This window comes from Macaca nemestrina, chromosome 13 (assembly GCF_043159975.1).
Source record: "Macaca nemestrina isolate mMacNem1 chromosome 13, mMacNem.hap1, whole genome shotgun sequence".
Classification (NCBI taxonomy): domain Eukaryota; kingdom Metazoa; phylum Chordata; class Mammalia; order Primates; family Cercopithecidae; genus Macaca; species Macaca nemestrina.
In genome coordinates, this window is record NC_092137.1 from 85,280,243 (window position 1) to 85,304,081 (window position 23,839).

Consider the following 23,839-nt stretch of genomic DNA (forward strand, 5'->3'; position numbering starts at 1 on the left):
AATATGTAAATTACTCATACAAATTTGAAAGAAAACTCCAAGATGCAGATGGTTGCAAAGTTTAGGTCAATTTTTTAATGGACAGTAATAAATATGGGATAATATCTTCCCTTGCCAATAATCAAAAACATCCAAACTAAATTCTCCAAAAGAAAGCATTTATTATACGTTCCAAATTAACAAAAATAAATGTTAAAAATCAATGAAGTCACACTTGAATTGAATGAGAAATAGTAAAATCTTCAAAATCCAGAAAATATTTATGCATTTAATTGGTAATCTCACTCCTGGGAATTTGTTTCAAGAAAATAATCCAACTAAGAAGAAAAGCTATATGCCTAAAATTGTTCTTATAAACAAGAGTGTAAGCTATCTCTGTCCATGTAAATGTATAGTGCATCAGCTCAAAGGTGCATTCTGCTTCTATATTTGTGATAAATATGATGAGTACATTACAGAACTATGGGTTAGTATTAATGATAATATGGTAACTGAAGGGGGCAGAATATAAAATACTTGCACATATGACTTGACCCAGGTAAAATGGGAATGCCTGCTAAGAAACAAAACACAAAGGAAAAATGAAAAATCAGTGCACTTGCTATGTTAGAACTTCAGGGTTCCATGTAATTTTTAAGATTATATTCTCTCAAAGATACAATCAATTCCTGTGAATTTTAGAATAAATATTTGCTTAGTAATAAATGGAAAATGATTGAGCAAGTTGTAATGATCACTGCCTTCTTCTACAGATTGTAGTGGAGGAGTTCCTAGAAGATATAAATAACATCCTAAACTCAGGTGAAGTGCCTAATTTATTTGAAAAGGATGAACTGGAGCAGGTTTTAGCGGCCACCAGACCAAGAGCAAAAGAAGTAGGAATTTCCGAGGGGAATAGAGATGAGGTAGGACGTGCCAGAGTAGTTATGTGGCTTTATCACAAAAAGATTTCTTCACCTTTTATTTAACCATTCACTGATCCCCTGAAGGGGTCCATGAATAGAATATTTTTCAATGTAATTGGTTTCCTTTGTGTTCTATGTATTTTATTTTCGGTGTTTAAAGCATTGATGCACCAGACTTCCAGAAAGTTCTGTGGGAAGCAGAAAACAGAAATCCCACTGCCCCACGGAGGTCATAGTCTTGTCCAAACTGGCTAGCCTCTCTTATTCCTCTTTAAGCACCAGTTTATTCCACACACTGCAGCATCCTCCTGTGGAGGGCTGAAGGCTTAGGTCTAGTATTGTTGATGCCCTTGCCTAGCAGCAATGTTACAACACAACAAAACAGGAATGTGTTTTCTCTCACTCTCTCGGGAATAGTGTGGCTGCTGTACGCTGCCATTCTCCAACACCATGCTAGATTCCATACACCGATACTTGCTCACCCCAGCTTTTTTCCTGGTTTCTGCACCTTCTTTAACTTTCTGGCTGTTCTTTCCTATATCTTTACTGTTTCCCTTTGTGAGAATTGTCTCTCCTGCTAGGTCGGAGATTATAGGTACAGATGCAAGTCTACTTCTGCTAATGTAAGCAGGAAGGGATTTATTAAAGGGATACAGAATCATTGGAAGGGCCAAAGAAAGAAACTCCAGACTGAACTCCTTGGAATGAATATAAAATGTACACTGTAGAAGTCAATGGTCAAGGTGGTAGCCACCTCTGCCACAACCATTCCTGCTGAAGCAGGGAGCCACTAAACCAGTCAGTGTGCCTCCGTGTCAACCATCAGCTCCAGAGCCATGTGTCCCCCATCACATCAGGAAGCAGCTGAAATCAGGAGCCACTTCCAGAGATAATAGCTCCAGGATAGTTCCTCAGAGAGCTAAGAATTGAACTACCATTTGATCCAGCAATCCCATTACTGGTATATACCCAAAGGAAAATAAATCATTCTACCAAAAAGACATATGCACCTGTATGTTCACTGCAGCACTATTCACAACAGCAAAGACATGGAACCAACTCAGGTGCCCATCAATGATGGATTAGATAAAGAAAATGTGACAGGTGTACACCATGGAAAACTACATGGCCATAAAAAAGATTGAAATCGTGTCCTTTACAGTAACATGGATGCAGCTGGAGGTCATTATCATAAGCAAATAGTGCAGAAACAGAAAACCAAATACCACTTGTTCCCACTTACAGCTAAACATTGGGTAACATGGACATAAAGATGGGAACAATAGACACCGCAGAATAAAAGAGCAGGGAGGGAGAGAGGGATGAAAGGGTTGAAAACCTACCTACTGAGTACTGTGCTTACTTCCTGGGTGACAAGATCAGTCACACTCCAAACCCCAGAATCATTCATTGTACCTTTATAACAAACCTGCACATGTACCCCCAGAATCTAAAATAAAAGTTGAAAAAGTAAAAACAAACTCCCATACTATGCGACTTCTGCCAGACTCTGCACTTATAAAACCTGATGCTGTGCAGCACCCTGGCCCTCTCTCTCAGTTGTCCTCTGCCCCACAGCAAAACCTTGTATGAATGGCCCTTTATTCAAATGATCTCCTCAAGTACACGGGTGAAAGGGACCTAAATCACATCCAGAACCCTAGCTGCGATGGAGTTTGCAAAATGACATTTTTAATCTTTCCAGACTGTGTGAGAGAAAGAGGTTGGAGGGAATGTTGAATAAGAAAATTTACATATCTACTATACTGACATTTTATATTTGATATTGGGAGCCTCAGATGCATTAGCCAACACTTTTTTCATTGTTGCTTAGTCATTATTTTAAATTGAAAAAATATCTTTCTTTTTGTCAGGTGTTTCAATACTTTATCAGCAGAGTGCGTCAGAAGCTGCACATTGTCCTCTGCATGAGCCCAGTTGGGGAGGCCTTTCGGTCCCGGTGCAGGATGTTTCCATCACTTGTGAACTGCTGCACCATTGACTGGTTTGTGCAGGTTGGTGACATCCCGGGATATCTGTTTGAGAAGTTGGACTTGCTTGACTTTAAAGGGGTTAACACATTGTCCAAGAGTAACTCGTGGGTACTTGTATTAGCTTTAAAGACTACTAGGAATTTATTCATGTAGGGAATGACCGTGGCAATCATAGAACAAAGACAAAACAGAATTTGTAAAGGAAGAGGAGACCATTGAATTTAGCAATGTGGAAGTTATCAGCGATCTTGACAAAATCTGTTTCAATGGACGGTGGGGGAAAGGGTTCAAGAGAGAAGAGGGGAGAGAAATCTGAGTCAATGATTACAGGCAACACTTTTGAGTTTTGACCCAAAGGAAAGCAGAGAGATGGGGCAAGAACTAGGGGACATGTGAGGTCAAGAGAGAAGTATTTTTAAATGTGAAACACAAGTGGCATGCATGTGTGCTGATGTAAATGATCCAGAAAAGATAAATATATTGATGATGCAGCATACCGAGTTAAGCACTGTGGGACCAGTGACCTTGATTAAGCAAGAAGGGATAAGAATGAGTCCTCAAAGAAGGGGCTGACTTGGTCAGGGAGCATCCACAGCCTACCCCTGAGTAACAGGTGGGGAGGCAAAATATATGAGCACAGATGCAGGTAGTGGGAAGATGTGGGGATAAGAGCTCATTGAAGTTCTGTTTTCATTGCTGTTATTTTTTAGTGATATGGGTAGTGAGGTCATCAGCTGAGAGTGAAGAAGAAAGACTAAGTGTCAGCAGTTTAAGGACGTAGAATCAGGTGTGAAATACTCAGGAGAGCACAAAACTGATATATTAAAAAAAGGTAGAAGCATTTCTGGGCTGCACTAAGAGCTAATAATCATAAATTTAAAGTGATACTAATCGGCAAGGTTGTGCATTTTTCTCTAGCCATGCTCAGCTGCACAGTTGCAGGCATGGAGTAAGAGAGTTGCATTTGACCAATGCTCAGGTGAGTTCAAAGAAGCAAGAGAGGAGCAAAGGAGTTGAGGTGTACAGGACAGTAATTATAATGATGGACGTGAGGTCCCAACTATGTAACAAACGGAGTGAGAGCATAAGGTCCCTATAACATATGTGCTTTATTTATGGAATTCTAGAAACACCCAATCATTAATTCATTCAGTCAACAAATATTTATTGAACAACTTCTGTGTGCATGATACTGTGGAGACATACTGGTCAGTAAATGCAGACCCAGGCACCCCTCAAATGGACAGAGCCCTTCAGTTCATTAAGCACCATGGACATGAGTAGGAGTTAACTAGGTGAAGAGGGGACTGGGCAAGGAGGAATTCCTGAGAAATACGTTTTTCTTGGTATTGAACTGTATGTTATTGAAATGACACAATAGATTTTCTAGATTTTTCCTTGATTCACAGTGGCCCAGAGAAGCACTTCTTTCTGTGTCAAAGACATTTTTCTCACAAGTCGATACTGGAAATGAGGACCTGAAAGAAAAGCTTCCCTTGATGTGTGTGAACGTTCACCTGAGTGTCTCCAGCATGGCAGAGCGCTATTACAATGAGCTGCGCAGGCGGTACTACACAACACCCACCTCCTACCTGGAGCTCATCAATCTTTACCTATCTATGCTGTCTGAAAAAAGGAGGCAGATTATTTCAGTAGGTTCAATATTGTCCATGAAAATATTGTTTTGCTTGAACTCAGAACTTTTGAGAATGCGTGGAAACTCTATGCACTGTCTTACCTGTCAGGGCCCTGTATTAGTCCATTCTCACACTGGTAAAAAGAAATACCTGAGACTGGGTAATTTATAAGAAAAGAGATGTAATTGGCTCACAGTTCTGCAGGTTGTACAGGAAGCATAATGCTGGCATCTGCTCAGCTTTTGGGGAGGCCTCGGGAAACTTTCAATCATGGCAGAAGGCGAAGAGGAAACAGGCACATTTTATGTGGCAAGAGCAGTAGCAAGAGAGAGAGGGGGGTGGTGCCACAAACTTTTAAACAACCAGATCTCACAAGAACTCACTATCATGATGACAGCACCAAAGGGGGGATGTTGGTAAACCATGAGAAACTGCCCCCATTTTCCAATTACCTCCCACCAGGCCCCACCTCCAGCATTGGAGATTACATTTCAACATAAGATTTGGGTGGGGACAGAGATCCAAACCATATCAGGCCCTCTCCATCCTGATATGTGCCCCTGACAACCTAAAATATGATCAAAAAGTGTTTCCTGCTGTCGGTCTGAGGGCCTTCTCCTTCCTCAAGAATTTATATATATATATATATATATATATATATATTCCTTCTGTCATTTATGCAAGTATCCTTACTCAGTAGAATGATATGGGCATCACAAGACCATCAAAGTTATGCAGTGAACTTGTCATCTCTGTGGTATTTAATACAGAGGAAAACATTTTGTTAAGCAATACAGATGGTGTTTTAAAGAACATGTGCCAGTGGTATCAGCCAAACTATGTACAGCCTATGTTCTGCCTCTGGCTGTGCAACTTTGAGCACATTAGTAATTTCCCTAAGCCTTAGTAGAAAATAAGGCTAAAAGAAAATCTGTATCTACCTGTTGGCTTGTCGTGGAATTTAAGACACTGTTAGTGAATTCCTGAAACTGTGATCTGACACATATAAAGTGCTCAGAAAATAGAAGCTGCCATCATCATCATCATCAGGATATTAATACGACCTACAATTTTCTACATTTTAAACACACTAAAAAGGGAAGCACTTACAATATAGATATTTAAATTTTTTGGAGGATTTTTACCTGGTAAAATGCCTGCCTTGTGAAATAACTTGACCAATATTTTTGAAATCTGCCCATTTTAACCAAGCATTCTTTTTTTTTTTTTTTTTGAAATGGAGTCTCGCTCTGTCGCCCAGGCTGAAGTGCAGTGGCACTATCTCAGCTCACTGCAACCTCCGCCTCCTGGGTTTGTGCCATTCTCCTGCCTCAGCCTCCCAAGTAGCTGGGACTATAGGCACCCGCCACCACGCCCGGCTAATTTTTGGTATTTTTAGTAGAGACGGGGTTTCGCCATAGCCAGGATGGTCTTCATCTCCTGACCTTGTGATCCGCCCACCTCGACCTCCCAAAGTGCTGGGATTACAGACATGAGCCACTGCGCCTGGCCATGAGCCAAGTTTTCTGACTCACTTTCGAAAAACAGTTCTTCCCAGGTATTTCCTTTACCAGATGCCACCCCTTTGATCATGGTCAAGAGTTTTCTACCACAGGGAAGTGGGTTCAAATCCAGCAGCCAGAGCTAGACCCTCTGGACCTCATCTCCCTAGGGGTCCTCAGCCCTGCTGGCCAGAGCAAACAAGCTCCCAGAGCTGCAACCTCCAGGGATTCACATCTGGACCTGTTCCTCACTCATTCAACATGCTACCACGGGGAATAAAAACAGTACCATGTGGTTCTCACTCATTCAACATGCTACCACAGGGAATAAAACCAGTACCACGTGGTCCTCACTGTCAGTGAGCCACAGCCCAGTGACGTCCCACTGCTGTGGCCAGAGGGCATGGATCCAAACAACTGTGATGAATGTCATGGCCATTTCTAGAGTTCCATTACCTGAACATTTCCCAGTTTGTAATATGTTCACAACCTGAATTACTACAAACTGATTTACCAATTCTGTAGATGTAAAAGTCTAATACATGAGTAATATGTGTTCGATACCAGTAAACTTAGAGTTATAATACTCATTATAATAGAAATTTTCATTGTCACTTAGGCACGAGATCGGGTGAAGAATGGTCTCACCAAGCTACTAGAAACAAACGTACTAGTAGATAAAATGAAATTAGATCTTTCAGCTTTAGAACCTGTACTTTTAATAAAATCACAAGATGTTGAAGCCCTGATGGAAAAATTGGCAGTGGATCAAGAAAGTGCCGATCAGGTATGCTGCAGTTCCTGAGAATGTGGAAAAGGCTTCAGTCAGCAACTGATCACTTATATACAGTGAGACACAATTGGATTTTTAATTATATACGTTATTAAAATAATTAAGTGATAGATTTAGCAAAGTTTTTTTTTTTTTTTTAGCAATTAGAAATGCTTTTAAGTTGTAAACAATCTCCCTTTACTAAATCAGTTTGGCTCTGTCCCCAAGAATTGATGCAGCCCAACGAATGGGATAGAGAATTGTGAGAAAAGCACCACCTACAAATGTAAAGCAACTGTGTCTCTCCTAAGATGGAACTGTTTGTTGTAAGTTTATATTCATTATGCTATTGGCATGGCATACATGGACAAAGGAGAGCATAAAATGCAATCTAGCTAATAGCCTTTCATCATTATTCTAATCCAAAGGGCAAATATGATTCATTATTATTGGCTTTGTTTTAAACATTAAAATTCAAATAATGAGGCCACTTAAGCAGTCATGTCTCAATGGTTAGGTCCGTAACACTGTGCAGGAGGACGAAGCAACAGCAAAAGTCAAAGCTGAAGAAACCCAAGCAATAGCTGATGATGCTCAAAGAGATCTTGACGAGGCACTACCTGCACTGGATGCTGCCAACAAAGCACTGGATTCCTTAGATAAGGCAGATATATCTGAAATCAGAGTTTTTACAAAGCCCCCAGATTTGGTCATGACAGTAATGGAAGCAATCTCCATTCTCTTGAATGCCAAGTGAGTAATTCAGAATCACGTATTGCCATGATACCTGGTAAGAGTTCTTTACTGTTTTCCTCTATGGTAATTTATATATTCATTCCCTTCTCAACCTTCTCATTGCTTCAACTGATCATTCAACAAATTGATTCAAAGAACATTTTCTTCCCCAACATCTATTTTGTACTAGATGGTGGAAGATATGTTTTTCTCTACAAGATATACACAGGCTAGTGGGAAGTAGACATGAAAACTAATAATTTCATTATAACGTGAGAGTTGTATAGTATTGGGAGTGCTGAGCAAACAGTGCCTAAGTCCAGCTGGGGATGTGCAAGCAGGTTTCTTGGAAAACAATGCTCAGTTGGATAGCGGGACCGTAGGCGAGCTCAGGAATGAGCTTTGATGTTCTTGGAATGGGATGGGGCTGGGCAGGAGACCAGTGATTACATCATGAAAGGTCTTGAATACTGCACTAAACACTTCAGTTTTCATCTTGGAGATACGTAGTTTTCAAACTTTCTTTAGCAATACAAACATTTTTTCAATAAAATTATGTTGTAATGAACCTTTCTATGTAAAACTGGGCAAAGGGCTCAGAGCACCACAGCACCACCAGGCCTCCAGGAGACAGGGTGGAGAAGTTCCCACTGACCTTAAACTGGTACTTCGGTAGGGCCCAGGGAGCTCTGCAGAGCACAGAGAGAGAGCTGTGGGCAGAAGGGACTGAGAATCGTTGAACATTTTTTATCTAATCAGATTTTCATGGTAGAAAGATCAATCTGGCAAAAGTTCAGAAGAGCAAAGTTCAAAGAGACATAAAGCCCAGTTAGAAACCAATTGCAGTGTCCTGGCAGGTGATTTTAAGGGTGGGAACTATGATAAAGGAGGTAAAATGTGAGTGCCTGCAGCATTTTAAAAATAAAACTATTGTTTCTATAATGCCTTACATTTGTAAAACTATGATTTTGTAATTCTTTCTCTACCAAAGCTGGGTTGCATGCAACCTTAGTCACCCATTTTCTTTTCGCCCCATGAATTAATTGTGGTTCACCTAACTACCAATTACTAGAATTACAGTACCGAGATTAAAATTACCAGCTTATTGGGATAATATCATAATGTTCTCAAAGAAATACATTTCTTTTGTTCTTATATTGCTTCATTTCAGTGCTATTAATATATCATGTCTGTCTTTCAGGCCTGATTGGGCATCAGCAAAGCAACTTCTTGGTGACTCAAACTTTCTAAAAAGGCTTTTAGAATATGATAAGGAGAACATAAAGCCTCAGATATTGGCAAAGCTTCAAAAGTATATTAATAATCCTGATTTTGTGCCTGAAAAAGTGGAGAAAGTGTCCAAAGCATGTAAATCTATGTGCATGTGGGTAAGAGCTATGGATTTGTACTCTCGAGTGGTCAAGGTCGTTGAACCAAAAAGACAAAAGCTCCGTGCTGCACAGGTACATTTTCTGTATTGTGATATTTTATAGAATTGAAGACCATGATCGCCAATCATTCAAGTTCTCTGTATAATGTTACTATGGTCTTACACAATATAGACAGTGACAAAACTCTTGGAAATTAGCTTTTGTTTTAAACAAGAGCTGGCAATTGTTTTTCAGAAATTGCCTCTGAAATCAGCCTTCTTTCAGCATAGGAGGAACATGAGTTCCTCAGTATATTCATCTGAAAAAAAAGGAATTAATCTATTATTTTTAAGATACTTTTTAGCTCAAGCATCTGATGGTCTGTATTTCCGTTTGCTAAATACTTCCATGCTTGATGGTGTCATCTGAGGTTTTAGAACCAGCTTAACCCTGTCATTGGATGTGAGGCCCTTCATCTTCCCAAGAAGAAAAAAGAATGATCATTTAGTGGAGCAGCTTACTGAAAGAACTATGGCTATAGAGCAGGGGTTGGCAAACTTTTTCTATAAAGACCCAAAGAACCAATATTTTATGCATTGCAAACTATATGGTCTCTGCGGCAAGCACTCAGCTCTGCTGTTGCAGCACAGAGAGAGCCATTGACAATACATAGATGAATAAGCGTGATTATGTTCCAATATAACTTTATTTATTGACACTAGAGTTCAAATTTCACGCAATTATCACAGTTCATTAAATATTATTCTTTTAAAGAGTTTTTCTAATTATTTAAAAACGTAAAAACCATTCTTAGCTTGCAGACTGTACAAAAACAGGCAGCAGGCTAGATTTGACCTGCAGGCCATAGTTTGCAGATCTCTGATGTGGAGAACTAGTTAGGAAATATTAGTTTCCACTATGGCATGAATATTTAATTGGTTGCATCATTTAAAATTAATAATCCATTATGATACCTAATTCATCCCAAATGCTCAGTATACCTGTGTCTCTATTGTGATTTATTTTGTTGGGCTTTATTATTGATTTTGTTTTGTTTCATTTACTTCTGTTCTTGTATTTTACTCTAATTTATATTTGTTTTAACTTTATATATCACATCAAAGTCTTTTTGGACATGAAAAGAGGAACATATATAAAAATTTTTTTAGATCTGTATTTTTTTTTTTTTTTACAATTGAATTTTTATTTTTATTTTTTTTTTTAAATTTATTTATTATTATTATACTTTAAGTTGTAGGGTACATGTGCATAACGTGCAGGTTTGTTACATATGTATACTTGTGCCATGTTGGTGTGCTGCACCCATCAACTCATCATTTACATCAGGTATAACTCCCAATGCAATCCCTCCCCCCTCCCCCCTCCCCATGATAGGCCCCTGTGTGTGATGTTCCCCTTCCTGAGTCCAAGTGATCTTATTGTTCAGTTCCCACCTATGAGTGAGAACATGCGGTGTTTGGTTTTCTGTTCTTGTGATAGTTTGCTAAGAATGATGGGTTCCAGCTGCATCCATGTCCCTACAAAGGACGCAAACTCATCCTTTTTGATGGCTGCATAGTATTCCATGGTGTATATGTGCCACATTTTCTTAATCCAATCTGTCACTGATGGACATTTGGGTTCATTCCAAGTCTTTGCTATTGTGAATAGTGCTGCAATAAACATACGTGTGCATGTGTCTTTATAGCAGCATAATTTATAATCCTTTGGGTATATACCCAGTAATGGGATTGCTGGGTCATATGGTACATCTAGTTCTAGATCCTTGAGGAATCGCCATACTGTTTTCCATAATGGTTGAACTAGTTTACAATCCCACCAACAGTGTAAAAGTGTTCCTATTTCTCCACATCCTCTCCAGCACCTGTTGTTTCCTGACTTTTTAATGATCGCCATTCTAACTGGTGTGAGATGGTATCTCATTGTGGTTTTGATTTGCATTTCTCTGATGGCCAGTGATGATGAACATTTTTTCATGTGTCTGTTGGCTGTATGAATGTCTTCTTTTGAGAAATGTCTGTTCATATCCTTTGCCCACTTTTTGATGGGGTTGTTTGTTTTTTTCTTGTAAATTTGTTTGAGTTCTTTGTAGGTTCTGGATATTAGCCCTTTGTCAGATGAGTAGATTGCAAAAATTTTCTCCCATTCTGTAGGTTGTCTGTTCACTCTGATGGTAGTTTCTTTTGCTGTGCAGAAGCTCTTTAGTTTAATGAGATCCCATTTGTCAATTTTGGCTTTTGCTGCCGTTGCTTTTGGTGTTTTAGACATGAAGTCTTTTCCCATGCCTATGTCCTGAATGGTACTACCTAGGTTTTCCTCTAGGATTTTTATGGTATTAGGTCTAACATTTAAGTCTCTAATCCATCTTGAATTAATTTTCGTGTACGGAGTAAGGAAAGGATCCAGTTTCAGCTTTCTACTTATGGCTAGCCAATTTTCCCAGCACCATTTATTAAATAGGGAATCCTTTCCCCATTTCTTGTTTTTGTCAGGTTTGTCAAAGATCAGATGGCTGTAGATGTGTGGTATTATTTCTGAGGACTCTGTTCTGTTCCATTGGTCTATATCTCTGTTTTGGTACCAGTACCATGCTGTTTTGGTTACTGTAGCCTTGTAGTATAGTTTGAAGTCAGGTAGCGTGATGCCTCCAGCTTTGTTCTTTTGACTTAGGATTGTCTTGGAGATGCGGGCTCTTTTTTGGTTCCATATGAACTTTAAAGCAGTTTTTTCCAATTCTGTGAAGAAACTCATTGGTAGCTTGATGGGGATGGCATTGAATCTATAAATTACCTTGGGCAGTATGGCCATTTTCACGATATTGATTCTTCCTATCCATGAGCATGGTATGTTCTTCCATTTGTTTGTGTCCTCTTTTATTTCACTGAGCAGTGGTTTGTAGTTCTCCTTGAAGAGGTCCTTTACATCCCTTGTAAGTTGGATTCCTAGGTATTTGATTCTCTTTGAAGCAATTGTGAATGGAAGTTCATTCCTGATTTGGCTCTCTGTTTGTCTGTTACTGGTGTATAAGAATGCTTGTGATTTTTGCACATTAATTTTGTATCCTGAGACTTTGCTGAAGTTGCTTATCAGCTTAAGGAGATTTTGGGCTGAGACAATGGGGTTTTCTAAATATACAATCATGTCATCTGCAAACAGGGACAGTTTGACTTCTTCTTTTCCTAACTGAATACCCTTGATTTCTTTCTCTTGCCTAATTGCCCTAGCCAGAACTTCCAACACTATGTTGAATAGGAGTGGTGAGAGAGGGCATCCCTGTCTTGTGCCAGTTTTCAAAGGGAATTTTTCCAGTTTTTGCCCATTCAGTATGATATTGGCTGTGGGTTTGTCATAAATAGCTCTTATGATTTTGAGGTACGTTCCATCAATACCGAATTTATTGAGCGTTTTTAGCATGAAGGGCTGTTGAATTTTGTCAAAAGCCTTTTCTGCATCTATTGAGATAATCATGTGGTTCTTGTCTTTGGTTCTGTTTATATGCTGGATTATGTTTATTGATTTGCGAATGTTGAACCAGCCTTGCATCCCAGGGATGAAGCCCACTTGATCATGGTGGATAAGCTTTTTGATGTGTTGCTGAATCCGGTTTGCCAGTATTTTATTGAGGATTTTTGCATCGATGTTCATCAGGGATATTGGTCTAAAATTCTCTTTTTTTGTTGTGTCTCTGCCAGGCTTTGGTATCAGGATGATGTTGGCCTCATAAAATGAGTTAGGGAGGATTCCCTCTTTTTCTATTGATTGGAATAGTTTCAGAAGGAATGGTACCAGCTCCTCCTTGTACCTCTGGTAGAATTCAGCTGTGAATCCATCTGGTCCTGGACTTTTTTTGGTTGGTAGGCTATTAATTGTTGCCTCAATTTCAGAGCCTGCTATTGGTCTATTCAGGGATTCAGCGTCTTCCTGGTTTAGTCTTGGGAGAGTGTATGTGTCCAGGAAATTATCCATTTCTTCTAGATTTTCCAGTTTATTTGCGTAGAGGTGTTTATAGTATTCTCTGATGGTAGTTTGTATTTCTGTGGGGTCGGTGGTGATATCCCCTTTATCATTTTTAATTGCGTCGATTTGATTCTTCTCTCTTTTCTTCTTTATTAGTCTTGCTAGTGGTCTGTCAATTTTGTTGATCTTTTCAAAAAACCAACTCCTGGATTCATTGATTTTTTGGAGAGTTTTTTGTGTCTCTATCTCCTTCAGTTCTGCTCTGATCTTAGTTATTTCTAGCCTTCTGCTAGCTTTCGAATGTGTTTGCTCTGGCTTCTCTAGTTCTTTTAATTGTGATGTTAGAGTGTCAATTTTAGATCTTTCCTGCTTTCTCTTGTGGGCATTTAGTGCTATAAATTTCCCTCTACACACTGCTTTAAATGTGTCCCAGAGATTCTGGTATGTTGTATCTTTGTTCTCATTGGTTTCAAAGAACATCTTTATTTCTGCCTTCATTTCGTTATGTACCCAGTAGTCATTCAGGAGCAGGTTGTTCAGTTTCCATGTAGTTGAGCGGTTTTGATTGAGTTTCTTAGTCCTGAGTTCTAGTTTGATTGCACTGTGGTCTGAGAGACAGTTTGTTATAATTTCTGTTCTTGTACATTTGCTGAGGAGTGCTTTACTTCCAATTACGTGGTCGATTTTGGAGTAAGTACGATGTGGTGCTGAGAAGAATGTATATTCTGTTGATTTGGGGTGGAGAGTTCTATAGATGTCTATTAGGTCTGCTTGCTGCAGAGATGAGTTCAATTCTTGGATATCCTTGTTAACTTTCTGTCTCGTTGATCTGTCTAATGTTGACAGTGGAGTGTTGAAGTCTCCCATTATTACTGTATGGGAGTCTAAGTCTCTTTGTAAGTCTCTAAGGACTTGCTTTATGAATCTAGGTGCTCCTGTATTGGGTGCATATATATTTAGGATAGTTAGCTCTTCCTGTTGAATTGATCCCTTTACCATTATGTAATGGCCTTCTTTGTGTCTTTTGATCTTTGATGGTTTAAAGTCTGTTTTATCAGAGACTAGTATTGCAACCCCCGCTTTTTTGTGTTCTCCATTTGCTTGGTAAATCTTCCTCCATCCCTTTATTTTGAGCCTATGTATGTCTCTGCGTGTGAGATGGGTCTCCTGAATACAGCAGACTGATGGGTCTTGACTCTTTATCCAGTTTGCCAGTCTGTGTCTTTTAATTGGACCATTTAGTCCATTTACATTTAAGGTTAAGATTGTTATGTGTGAACTTGATCCTGCCATTATGATATTAACTGGTTATTTTGCTCGTTAGTTGATGCAGTTTCTTCCTAGCCTCGATGGTCTTTACATTTTGGCATGTTTTTGCAATGGCTGGTACCGGTTGTTCCTTTCCATGTTTAGTGCTTCCTTCAGGGTCTCTTGTAAGGCAGGCCTAGTGGTGACAAAATCTCTAAGCATTTGCTTATCTGTAAAGGATTTTATTTCTCCTTCACTTATGAAACTTAGTTTGGCTGGATATGAAATTCTGGGTTTAAAATTCTTTTCTTTAAGAATGTTGAATATTGGCCCCCACTCTCTTCTGGCTTGGAGAGTTTCTGCCGAGAGATCTGCTGTTAGTCTGATGGGCTTCCCTTTGTGGGTAACCCGACCTTTCTCTCTGGCTGCCCTTAAGATTTTTTCCTTCATTTCAACTTTGGTGAATCTGGCAATTATGTGTCTTGGAGTTGCTCTTCTCGAGGAGTATCTTTGTGGCATTCTCTGTATTTCCTGGATTTGAATATTGGCCTGCCCTACTAGGTTGGGGAAGTTCTCCTGGATGATATCCTGAAGAGTGTTTTCCAACTTGGTTCCATTTTCCCCCTCACTTTCAGGCACCCCAATCAGACGTAGATTTGGTCTTTTTACATAATCCCATACTTCTTGCAGGCTTTGTTCATTTCTTTTTCTTCTTTTTTCTTTTGGTTTCTCTTCTCGCTTCATTTCATTCATTTGATCCTCAATCGCAGATACTCTTTCTTCCAGTTGATCGAGTCGGTTACTGAAGCTTGTGCATTTGTCACGTATTTCTCGTGTCATGGTTTTCATCTCTTTCATTTCGTTTAGGACCTTCTCTGCATTAATTACTCTAGCCATCAATTCTTCCACTTTTTTTTCAAGATTTTTAGTTTCGTTGCGCTGGGTACGTAATTCCTCCTTGAGCTCTGAGAAATTTGATGGACTGAAGCCTTCTTCTCTCATCTCGTCAAAGTCATTCTCCATCCAGCTTTGATCCGTTGCTGGCGATGAGCTGCGCTCCTTTGCCGGGGAAGATGCGCTCTTATTTTTTGAATTTCCAGCTTTTCTGCCCTGGTTTTTCCCCATCTTTGTGGTTTTATCTGCCTCTGGTCTTTGATGATGGTGATGTACTGATGGGGTTTTGGTGTAGGTGTCCTTCCTGTTTGATAGTTTTCCTTCTAACAGTCAGGACCCTCAGCTGTAGGTCTGTTGGAGATTGCTTGAGGTCCACTCCAGACCCTGTTTGCCTGGGTATCAGCAGCAGAGGCTGCAGAAGATAGAATATTTCTGAACAGCGAGTGTACCTGTCTGATTCTTGCTTTGGAAGCTTCCTCTCAGGGGTGTACTCCACCCTGTGAGGTGTGGGGTGTCAGACTGCCCCTAGTGGGGGATGTCTCCCAGTTAGGCTACTCAGGGGTCAGGGACCCACTTGAGCAGGGAGTCTGTCCCTTCTCAGATCTCGACCTCCGTGTTGGGAGATCCACTGCTCTCTTCAAAGCTGTCAGACAGAGTCGTTTGCGTCTGCAGAGGTTTCAGCTGTCTTTGTTATTGCCCTGTCCCCAGAGGTGGAGTCTACAGAGACAGGCAGGTTTCCTTGAGCTGCTGTGAGCTCCACCCAGTTCGAGCTTCCCAGCAGCTTTGTTTACCTACTTAAGCCTCAGCAATGGCGGGCGCCCCTCCCCCAGCCTCGCTGCTGCCTTGCCGGTAGATCACAGACTGCTGTGCTAGCAATGAGGGAGGCTCCGTGGATGTGGGACCCTCCCGGCCAGGTGTGGGATATGATCTCCTGGTGTGCCTGTTTGCTTAAAGCGCAGTATTGGGGTGGGAGTTACCCGATTTTCCAGGTGTTGTGTGTCTCAGTTCCCCTGGCTAGGAAAAGGGATTCCCTTCCCCCTTGCGCTTCCCAGGTGAGGCAATGCCTCACCCTGCTTCAGCTCTCGCTGGTCGGGCTGCAGCAGCTGACCAGCACCGATCGTCCGGCACTCCCCAGTGAGATGAACCCAGTACCTCAGTTGAAAATGCAGAAATCACGGGTCTTCTGTGTCGCTCACGCTGGGAGTTGGAGACTGGAGCTAGATCTGTATTATTAATGGGCAAATTCAGCTTTCTTTTTGGGCCTGTTCTTAAACAGTTGCTTGATTTTATTAGGCTGAACTTGACATTACCATGGCTACCCTGAGAGAAAAGCAAGCATTACTAAGACTAGTAGAAGATCAAATACAGGCCTTACAAGATGAATATGACAAAGGTGTAAATGAAAAAGAAAGCCTGGGTAAGTAACTCATAAAATTTACATTGGCCAGGAAATGCCTGATTTTCAGAAGTAGGAAGAAGTTTTTGGGAATCAGGTTTTAGCTTTTATCCAATGTATAGAATGTATTTTCATTAGCCTTCTAGGATCAAATAAGAACTCATGTGTTTTATATATTCAACATCCTGTACCTGAACAAGCCTTACTGGAGCATGTTACATTAAAACACAAAACAGTATGTGAATTTGATCCGGAAACTAAATACTACAAGGATATAGAAAACACTGTCTTCAGAGTTCTCGATATGGAAAAGGCAAGCTTAGACTTGGTTCTGAAATGGGAATGAATGCTGAATTGGTGTAAGGTTTCATAGAGATGTATTGACATCATTAGTTAAATAATGCTATTCTGCTAAAAAAGAAACAGGTAAATAAGCTTTTAATACTTTATGAAAATATTGAATAGTATAATCTGATTTTCTTAAAATTTTTCTAGCAAAGACGATGGCCCTGACAAAAGCACGTCTAGTACGTGCTGGAAAGCTGACGGCAGCATTGGAAGATGAGCAGGTTCGATGGGAAGAAAGCATACAGAAGTTTGAGGAAGAAATATCAAATATCACTGGGAACGTGTTCATAGCAGCAGCTTGTGTGGCCTACTATGGGGCTTTCACAGCCCAGTACAGGCAGTCAGTGAGTAACCCTGCTTTCTGTAAGGAGGGATAAGAAGCAGCTGAAACTGGAGCCGGGGGTGGTTCATTTTTCTGAGTTCAGATGAAGGCTCTCCCCTGTAGAGGTTCTTCATGGTAGAATTTCCTTATATATTTCACAGTCCTTCACTCCCCCATCAGCCAGTGATGGTCTACCCCTAGGCTTTCCTTAACACGTTCCTCCCCTTCCTTCTCCTGTCTTAGAAAGCTATTCATCATTTACACAGTTCAAAAACCTGGGGGAAGGAAAAGACAGTAAGTCCCCTACCCTTATGATCAGAAGTGGCACGTAAAGCCAGCCTGGATGAGATGTTCTCAATTGGTGAAACTGCAACAGAGGGCCAGTCAACAGAAAGGAGCAGGCAGGACCAGGAGGAATCTGTGCTTCCTTGGGCTTTTATCTTTTTACGAAAGAAAGCCTCAGCCGGGTGCGGTGGCTCACGCCTGTAATCCCAGCACTTTGGGAAGCCGAGGCGGGTGGATCACCTGAGGTCAGGAGTTCAAGAGCAGCCTGGCCAACACTGTGAAACCTCATCTGTACTTAAAAAAAAAAAAATACAAAAATTAGCCAGGCATAGGGGCGGGTGCCTGTGATCCCAGCTACTCGGGAGGGTGAGGCTGGAGAATTGCTTGAACCCAGGAAGCGGAAGTTGCAGTGAGTGGAGATCAAGCCATTGCACTCCAGCCTGGGCAACAAGAGCAAAACTCTGAAAGAAAGAAAGAGAAAGAGAGAGAGAGAGAGAGAGAGAGAGAGAGAAAGGAGGGAGGGAGGGAAGGAAGGAAGGATGGGAGGGAGGGAGAAAAAAAAGAAAGACTGGCCTCTCATTTATCAGAGAATAAAAGTTTCATCTACATGCATTTTCCAGGAAATGAAATTATTTGAAAGAATTTTACAGTCATTTTTTTGAAATGTCTTCCTAAAAATGTTTACGCTTGTCCTTGAGTTATAAAACCTGATGTAGTACCCTCATATAGACTCTCCAGGAGCTCTCAGGTCTTAGGGTGCCATATTTCTCCCTGGGGCCAATTGTGCTTTTTGGGGACAGACAGGTCTCTATTGTGCACTCATTGAAGGAGGTAATATGCCAACATCCCTTTCCCTCATCTACTGACTGCTTGTACACCCTCAATCATTGTGATAACCCCAAACTTCTCCACGTGCTTTCAGACTCTCCCAACAAGGAAAATACAAACCTGGTTGAAAACCACTGTGACAACCCAGTCATTTACATGTGAGATAACTGAGGTCCAAATAGAGGGAATGATATTTCCAAAGTCACATCTAACTAATGGTATAAAGTACCTAGACCTCCTGATTTTGGTCTACTTCCTGTGTCCCGTGCTCTGATGCCAGCACATCTGGGAGACTGGGAGGGTTTAGCTCTTGAGCCACTGACTTACCGCTGCCCACCACATTTTGCATGTGCCCTCGTTTACTGAGTTTTCCTGGCTCTACTCAAGTAATCCGTCCTCCTTCTGCAGCTTATAGAGTGTTGGATCCAGGACTGTCAGTCTCTGGAGATCCCAATTGATCCTTCCTTCAGTCTCATTAACATTCTTGGAGATCCCTATGAGATACGGCAGTGGAACACTGATGGGCTGCCCCGTGACTTGATATCAACAGAAAATGGCATTTTGGTTACTCAAGGCAGACGATGGCCTTTGATGATTGATCCCCAAGATCAGGTGTGTAGCAAATGCTTCAGAGAGTGACTTTTGGTTCTGCTTAATGTTGAGCTAGCTATTAAAAAATATAAAAGTGGGCTTCAATGTACTTTGAGATTTAGAGTTAACATATGTGGAGATTTAGACCCAAAAGAGAGTGTTAAAGTCTAGTCCAATTCCCTCATTTTGTGGATGAGAAAGTAAGAAAGAAAGAATTGAAGTTCTCCCATACTTGATTTTGATTGGTTTTGTTTAGGGGACTGACCATTTGTTTTTTGTTTTCTGTGAGGGCAGAAATCCACAGATCTTCCTTCTTCTGTAGTCCTTGTTCCTAAAAGGTCTGAGGAATGAGATTGAAGTCAGGATATGATCGAATATTAGAGCAAGCCTGACTGGAATTTACAAGTGACAGCATCCCATTTTCTGACTCCCTAAGTTCATGGATCAGGTTGTACTAAATAGGGTTTGGAAGAGGGAGCCACTGTGTAAGCAAGGGAGACCAACTTGAATACCATAAGCATGATCTCTGTTCCCAGATGACTCTTTTCTTTATTTCTTCCACATCTGAACAAAAAGAAGAGTCCCAAACGTTGGGCTTAAAAGATGTCTTTATTACCGGGAGGCAGGGTAGTATAGTTTATATATTTCCAATTTGTTTCTAGATTGAATAATATTTCCACACTTTCTTCTAAAGCTTTCGCTTTCTAGCCATTTATTATGCTCTGAAGCAAATGTTCTGCTCTGTGCTTTTCCAAACAGGCAAACCGTTGGATAAGGAACAAGGAAAGCAAAAGTGGTTTAAAAATCATTAAGCTTACAGATAGTAATTTCTTACGAATACTCGAGAATTCAATCCGACTTGGTTTACCTGTCTTACTGGAAGAGGTTTGATTTTCACTTCCTTTTCTCATGTTAGTTCCCAACTTTCAAATCATATCTGGAATCCTATATAGGCCACATCCCCGTCTTGCTAAAGACACCAGTCAACTCCATTTTCAAATTGGTCAAACCAATGCCTCTTCTCCTTAAACAATACATTATCACATTGCAAGAGGGGTAGGAGGGAGGACCTGTTGACTTTCAGACATTGTTTTAGTGTTAAGAGAGCTGGCCTCTGTTTCCCGACACTGCTGTTTCACAGGCCTCATTATGGCCCTTGATGGTGAGCTGCCCTGAAAATTCACAACAGTAGTGCAGTCAGGATTATGTACATACACTAATTATATGAAGCCAGTAAAATATTCTAGTGGGTATAAACATTAATTTTTACTTGGGCGTAAGTCAGAATTGGATTGAGTGAATTAGAAAAGAATGAATTTTGTTAAAAAAAAAAAAAAAAAGAAGGAGGAGGAGGGAGGGCAGTGTTGTTCGTTGAGTCTAGGTGCTCCATTTCTTTGGCTATCATTGCAAGAATGGATGTTTTTTAAATTGTTCCCTCATTCAAACATTATTTGAGATCCAGTGGCAAAAAATATAAATGTGGTTTCTGTCCTTGATAGCTTACAATCGAGGTGGGGACAGAGACAGTAAACAGAGAAAGAAAGAGAGAAGAAATGAGAGGGAGGGAGGGGAAGAAACTTGTGATCAAAGATTTGAAAGGGTAAAGAGGGGGCTGGTATAGTCACCAATGGGTAGGCCACCAAGGCTGGTCTGATTTAGATATGTAGGTAAAGGGAGTAATTTAAGCTGTGACCTATGTGATGGGCTCAGCCATATGCCAGGCTTAGAGCGAAGGACTTCCCAAGCAAAGGGAACAGCACAAAGGCCCTGGGCACAAAAGAGATTGGTTAATGATCATGGTTTATTTTCCTATGAGTAATAAAAGAACGAGCGAGCAAAAACATGGGCTGTGAGTTAAGTCTCAGTTTAACCGTGCCTAGAAGTATCACCGCTTCATCAGAAAGAAAGAAAGCTCAAAAAGGCCATGGCCCAGGGCAGTTTAGCTGCAGCACCTGCATGATGATGAGGAATTGTAATTAATATGTTAGCATTAACTAATATTTATTGCATGTTCACTCCATGCCAGACTCTGTTCTCAGTATTTTATGTATATTAACTCATTAATCCTCACTGCCCCATCACAAGATAGTTACTATTGTTATTCCGTTTTGTCAATGAGAAAACTGAGGCATGGAAGGGTTACATAAACTATCCAAGCAGCCTTGCCTGCCTAGGAAATCCGCAAGTTACACTATTCCCCACTGAAGCCACAAAGAGCACAAGGGGCCTCAGTGTGACCAAGCTTGGCCTTGACCAACACGAGGGTGGTTCTGTAATGGATCCCAGTCACAGGAGAGAATGAAGTCTTAGAAAACTTTGGCATGGGTATTTTAGCCCCAGACTGGACTCCTGAACTCAGGTTTACTTCATGACATGCGAGATCCTGAGGGACTTTCCTCTTTCATGGCAGCGGACCAAAGGTTTTCTGTGATGTTCTGCCTCTGGACAGAGTGTTTTAACTGTAGCGGAGTGCTCTTGGGAGAGGGGATGGGCCCTTGTCAGAGCCCCAGCCACGAACAGGACACTCTGACTGGTCCTTCCCCACTCTCTGTGCCTTGGGGTCATCAGCGTTATACACCTAGCTGTTTTCTACTTTGCTAGGGTGATATATTCAAACTTTGTCTCCACCCATTCATGGGCATGAAATCAGTTGCGACCATCTCAATCAACATTTTCAAATGAAATAGAGTTCTTTTTAATCCCAAAATTATATTGAATAAAGGTAAATTTTAACTCATAAACTTTTGTTTGAAGAATTTACATGTGTGGGTACCATGTCACAATGTAAAAATAGATGTGTTACAATGGATGACAGTCAAATTTTGAAAGTCCCAGGCCATGGGACCCCATCACATATGTCCTGACATAAAGATGTTTCTGATGGGATCCCTGGGCAATGTCTGCATGCCCACATTCCTACCAACAGTCAGATTCGCTTTGAGGAAAAAGGCATAATGGTCATGTAGAATAGGGGTTTATAGACTTTTTCTGTAGAGAGCCAGGGAGTAAATATTTCAGTTTTTGCAGGCCTCATGCAGTCTCTGTGCATATTCTTCTTTGTTTTGGTTTGGTTTAGTGTTTTTTTGTTTGTATGTTTTTTGTTTTTTGTTTTTTTTTTAAATTTATTTATTATTATTATACTTTAAGTTGTAGGGTACATGTGCATAACGTGCAGGTTTGTTACATATGTATACTTGTGCTATGTTGGTGTGCTGCACCCATCAACTCGTCATTTACATCAGGTATAACTCCCAATGCAATCCCTCCCCCCCCGCCATGATAGGCCCCTTAAAAAGCCATTTGTAGCTCAAGAGTCATAGAAAAATGGCCACACGGGGCCAGATTTGGCCTGCAGGCTGTCATTTGCCAATCCCTGGTTTTAAACAACCATGAAAATGAACAGATCTTCATTTGTGTGGGGCCTGTTGAAGTCCAACCCACAATGATTTAATCTACCCAGCTTATCTCTTCTTCTCATGGAAATGAATAGTGTGTAAGATTAATGTAAATAGATATATTGCCTTCAGATGCTCTTATTTCCTTAGATTGCTAATAAAATGCTCACTGGAAAATAGGTACTGTTAGAGGTAGTGTGAGGATGTTAATAAATATCCATCAGATCACTGGAAAATTGTTCATTCACAGTACATTTTGAGGCCTAAGGAATTTTGTGAAGTTGATGCTATCTATTTTAATTGCTTCCTTTTGTGTTGTCCTGTTTTGTTTTAATTTCTAAGCTTAAGGAAACCCTGGATCCAGCTCTAGAACCCATTCTTTTGAAACACATTTTTATCAGTGGTGGCCGACTACTCATCCGTCTTGGAGACTCAGACATTGATTATGATAAAAATTTTAGGTTCTATATGACAACCAAAATGCCAAATCCCCACTATCTGCCTGAGGTATGAACTACTGGTCTGGAATTCTCAACTTAACTGGATTATCATGGTGTAATGAATCTCTGAAGTTTGATGGGCTCCCACCCGAAGGGAAAGCTCTCCCCCATTCTCCCCTGTCTTCTATACACTCCCCTCTCTTCCACCATCCTCCATTCTTGCTTCTCTTCTGAGCTTTGATTCTGATTCCAATCAGAATCACCATCTAGTTAGGTTGCAAGCCCCTGCCCACTGGGGCCTAGGCCGATGCTCTGTCTCACCCCACTGCACACGTCTCCAGTGCCCTCACCATCTCCCTCCTGGTCCACAGCCACTCCTTCTAAACACAGGACATCCCCCTTTTAAACTCTCTCTTTCCTCCATCAGCAAATACTATTTTTGTCCCTGTTATTATGACTAATGAATGAATTAGAGCTTAGTTGAGAGTCCATGGGGCTGGGGTGTGGGGGAGGAGGAGGTGTCATTATTTAAATGTGCAAATGCCCACAGCATATGTGCCCAAATGAAGAGGTCACCCATTTGAAAACTCTAGGAACAAGACAACACTAGAAAATCATGATCTAGAGGTCCAGTGTCTACACTTAGAGTTATGGGTGGTGGGGGTATCTTGTCCCCTTCTTATGCTCTTAGATTCTTTGAGAGGAGCTGTGTGAGCTCCACTCATACATACATCCCTGAGACTCAGAAGACTCTAGAAGAACCCCTACTCTAGTACTACAGTGTCCAAGGTAGTTGCAACAGAAATGAAGACAGCTGGAACTCCATTGCCCCTCCCACAGATCTCCCATGGGGCTCTCCCTGGCCACAACCCCCCTCACATGCCCAGGTGCTGCCCCAGCTCCTGGCACATCTGTGCACTCTGCAGGCTCTTACCTAGGAAAGGAACTTGACCTCAGAACTTTACTTCTTTGCCACCACAACCCTCCCAAAAATATCCTTAAATATACCATTCCAAAGAGTGTCACTTTCATTTTAACTGTTAAATTGCTCATAGCTATCTGTCTTCACCAGATGTGTTCAGGTTGAATGAAATTGACACACTTCTTGAATAAGATGGGGAAATATCATTGAAAGTTTAAGTTAGGATTTTCCTCGTCAGCCTCAAGGAGTTTAATTACACAGCCACTACCAGGGCTCA

At 40.9% G+C, this 23,839-nt stretch overlaps 1 protein-coding gene across 10 annotated transcripts in view; it reads left to right on the forward strand.

The window, feature by feature from the left end:
• The window catches only part of LOC105465361 (dynein axonemal heavy chain 6), a 383,399-nt gene that overhangs the window by 253,694 nt on the left and 105,866 nt on the right, over window positions 1-23,839 (forward strand). For 7 of the 10 annotated variants that reach the window (XM_011713768.2, XM_011713766.3, XM_011713767.3 and 4 more), the window contains 11 exons: window positions 753-905; window positions 2,780-2,920; window positions 4,309-4,551; window positions 6,658-6,825; window positions 7,328-7,563; window positions 8,747-9,008; window positions 16,329-16,452; window positions 16,927-17,123; window positions 18,623-18,826; window positions 19,565-19,690; window positions 22,543-22,707. In XM_011713768.2, coding sequence (XP_011712070.2) covers window positions 753-905; window positions 2,780-2,920; window positions 4,309-4,551; window positions 6,658-6,825; window positions 7,328-7,563; window positions 8,747-9,008; window positions 16,329-16,452; window positions 16,927-17,123; window positions 18,623-18,826; window positions 19,565-19,690; window positions 22,543-22,707 — 2,019 coding nt within the window. The remainder of the gene's footprint in view (window positions 1-752; window positions 906-2,779; window positions 2,921-4,308; window positions 4,552-6,657; window positions 6,826-7,327; window positions 7,564-8,746; window positions 9,009-16,328; window positions 16,453-16,926; window positions 17,124-18,622; window positions 18,827-19,564; window positions 19,691-22,542; window positions 22,708-23,839) is intronic. The other 3 variants (XM_011713770.3, XM_011713769.3, XM_011713771.3) reach the window with 3 other exon arrangements.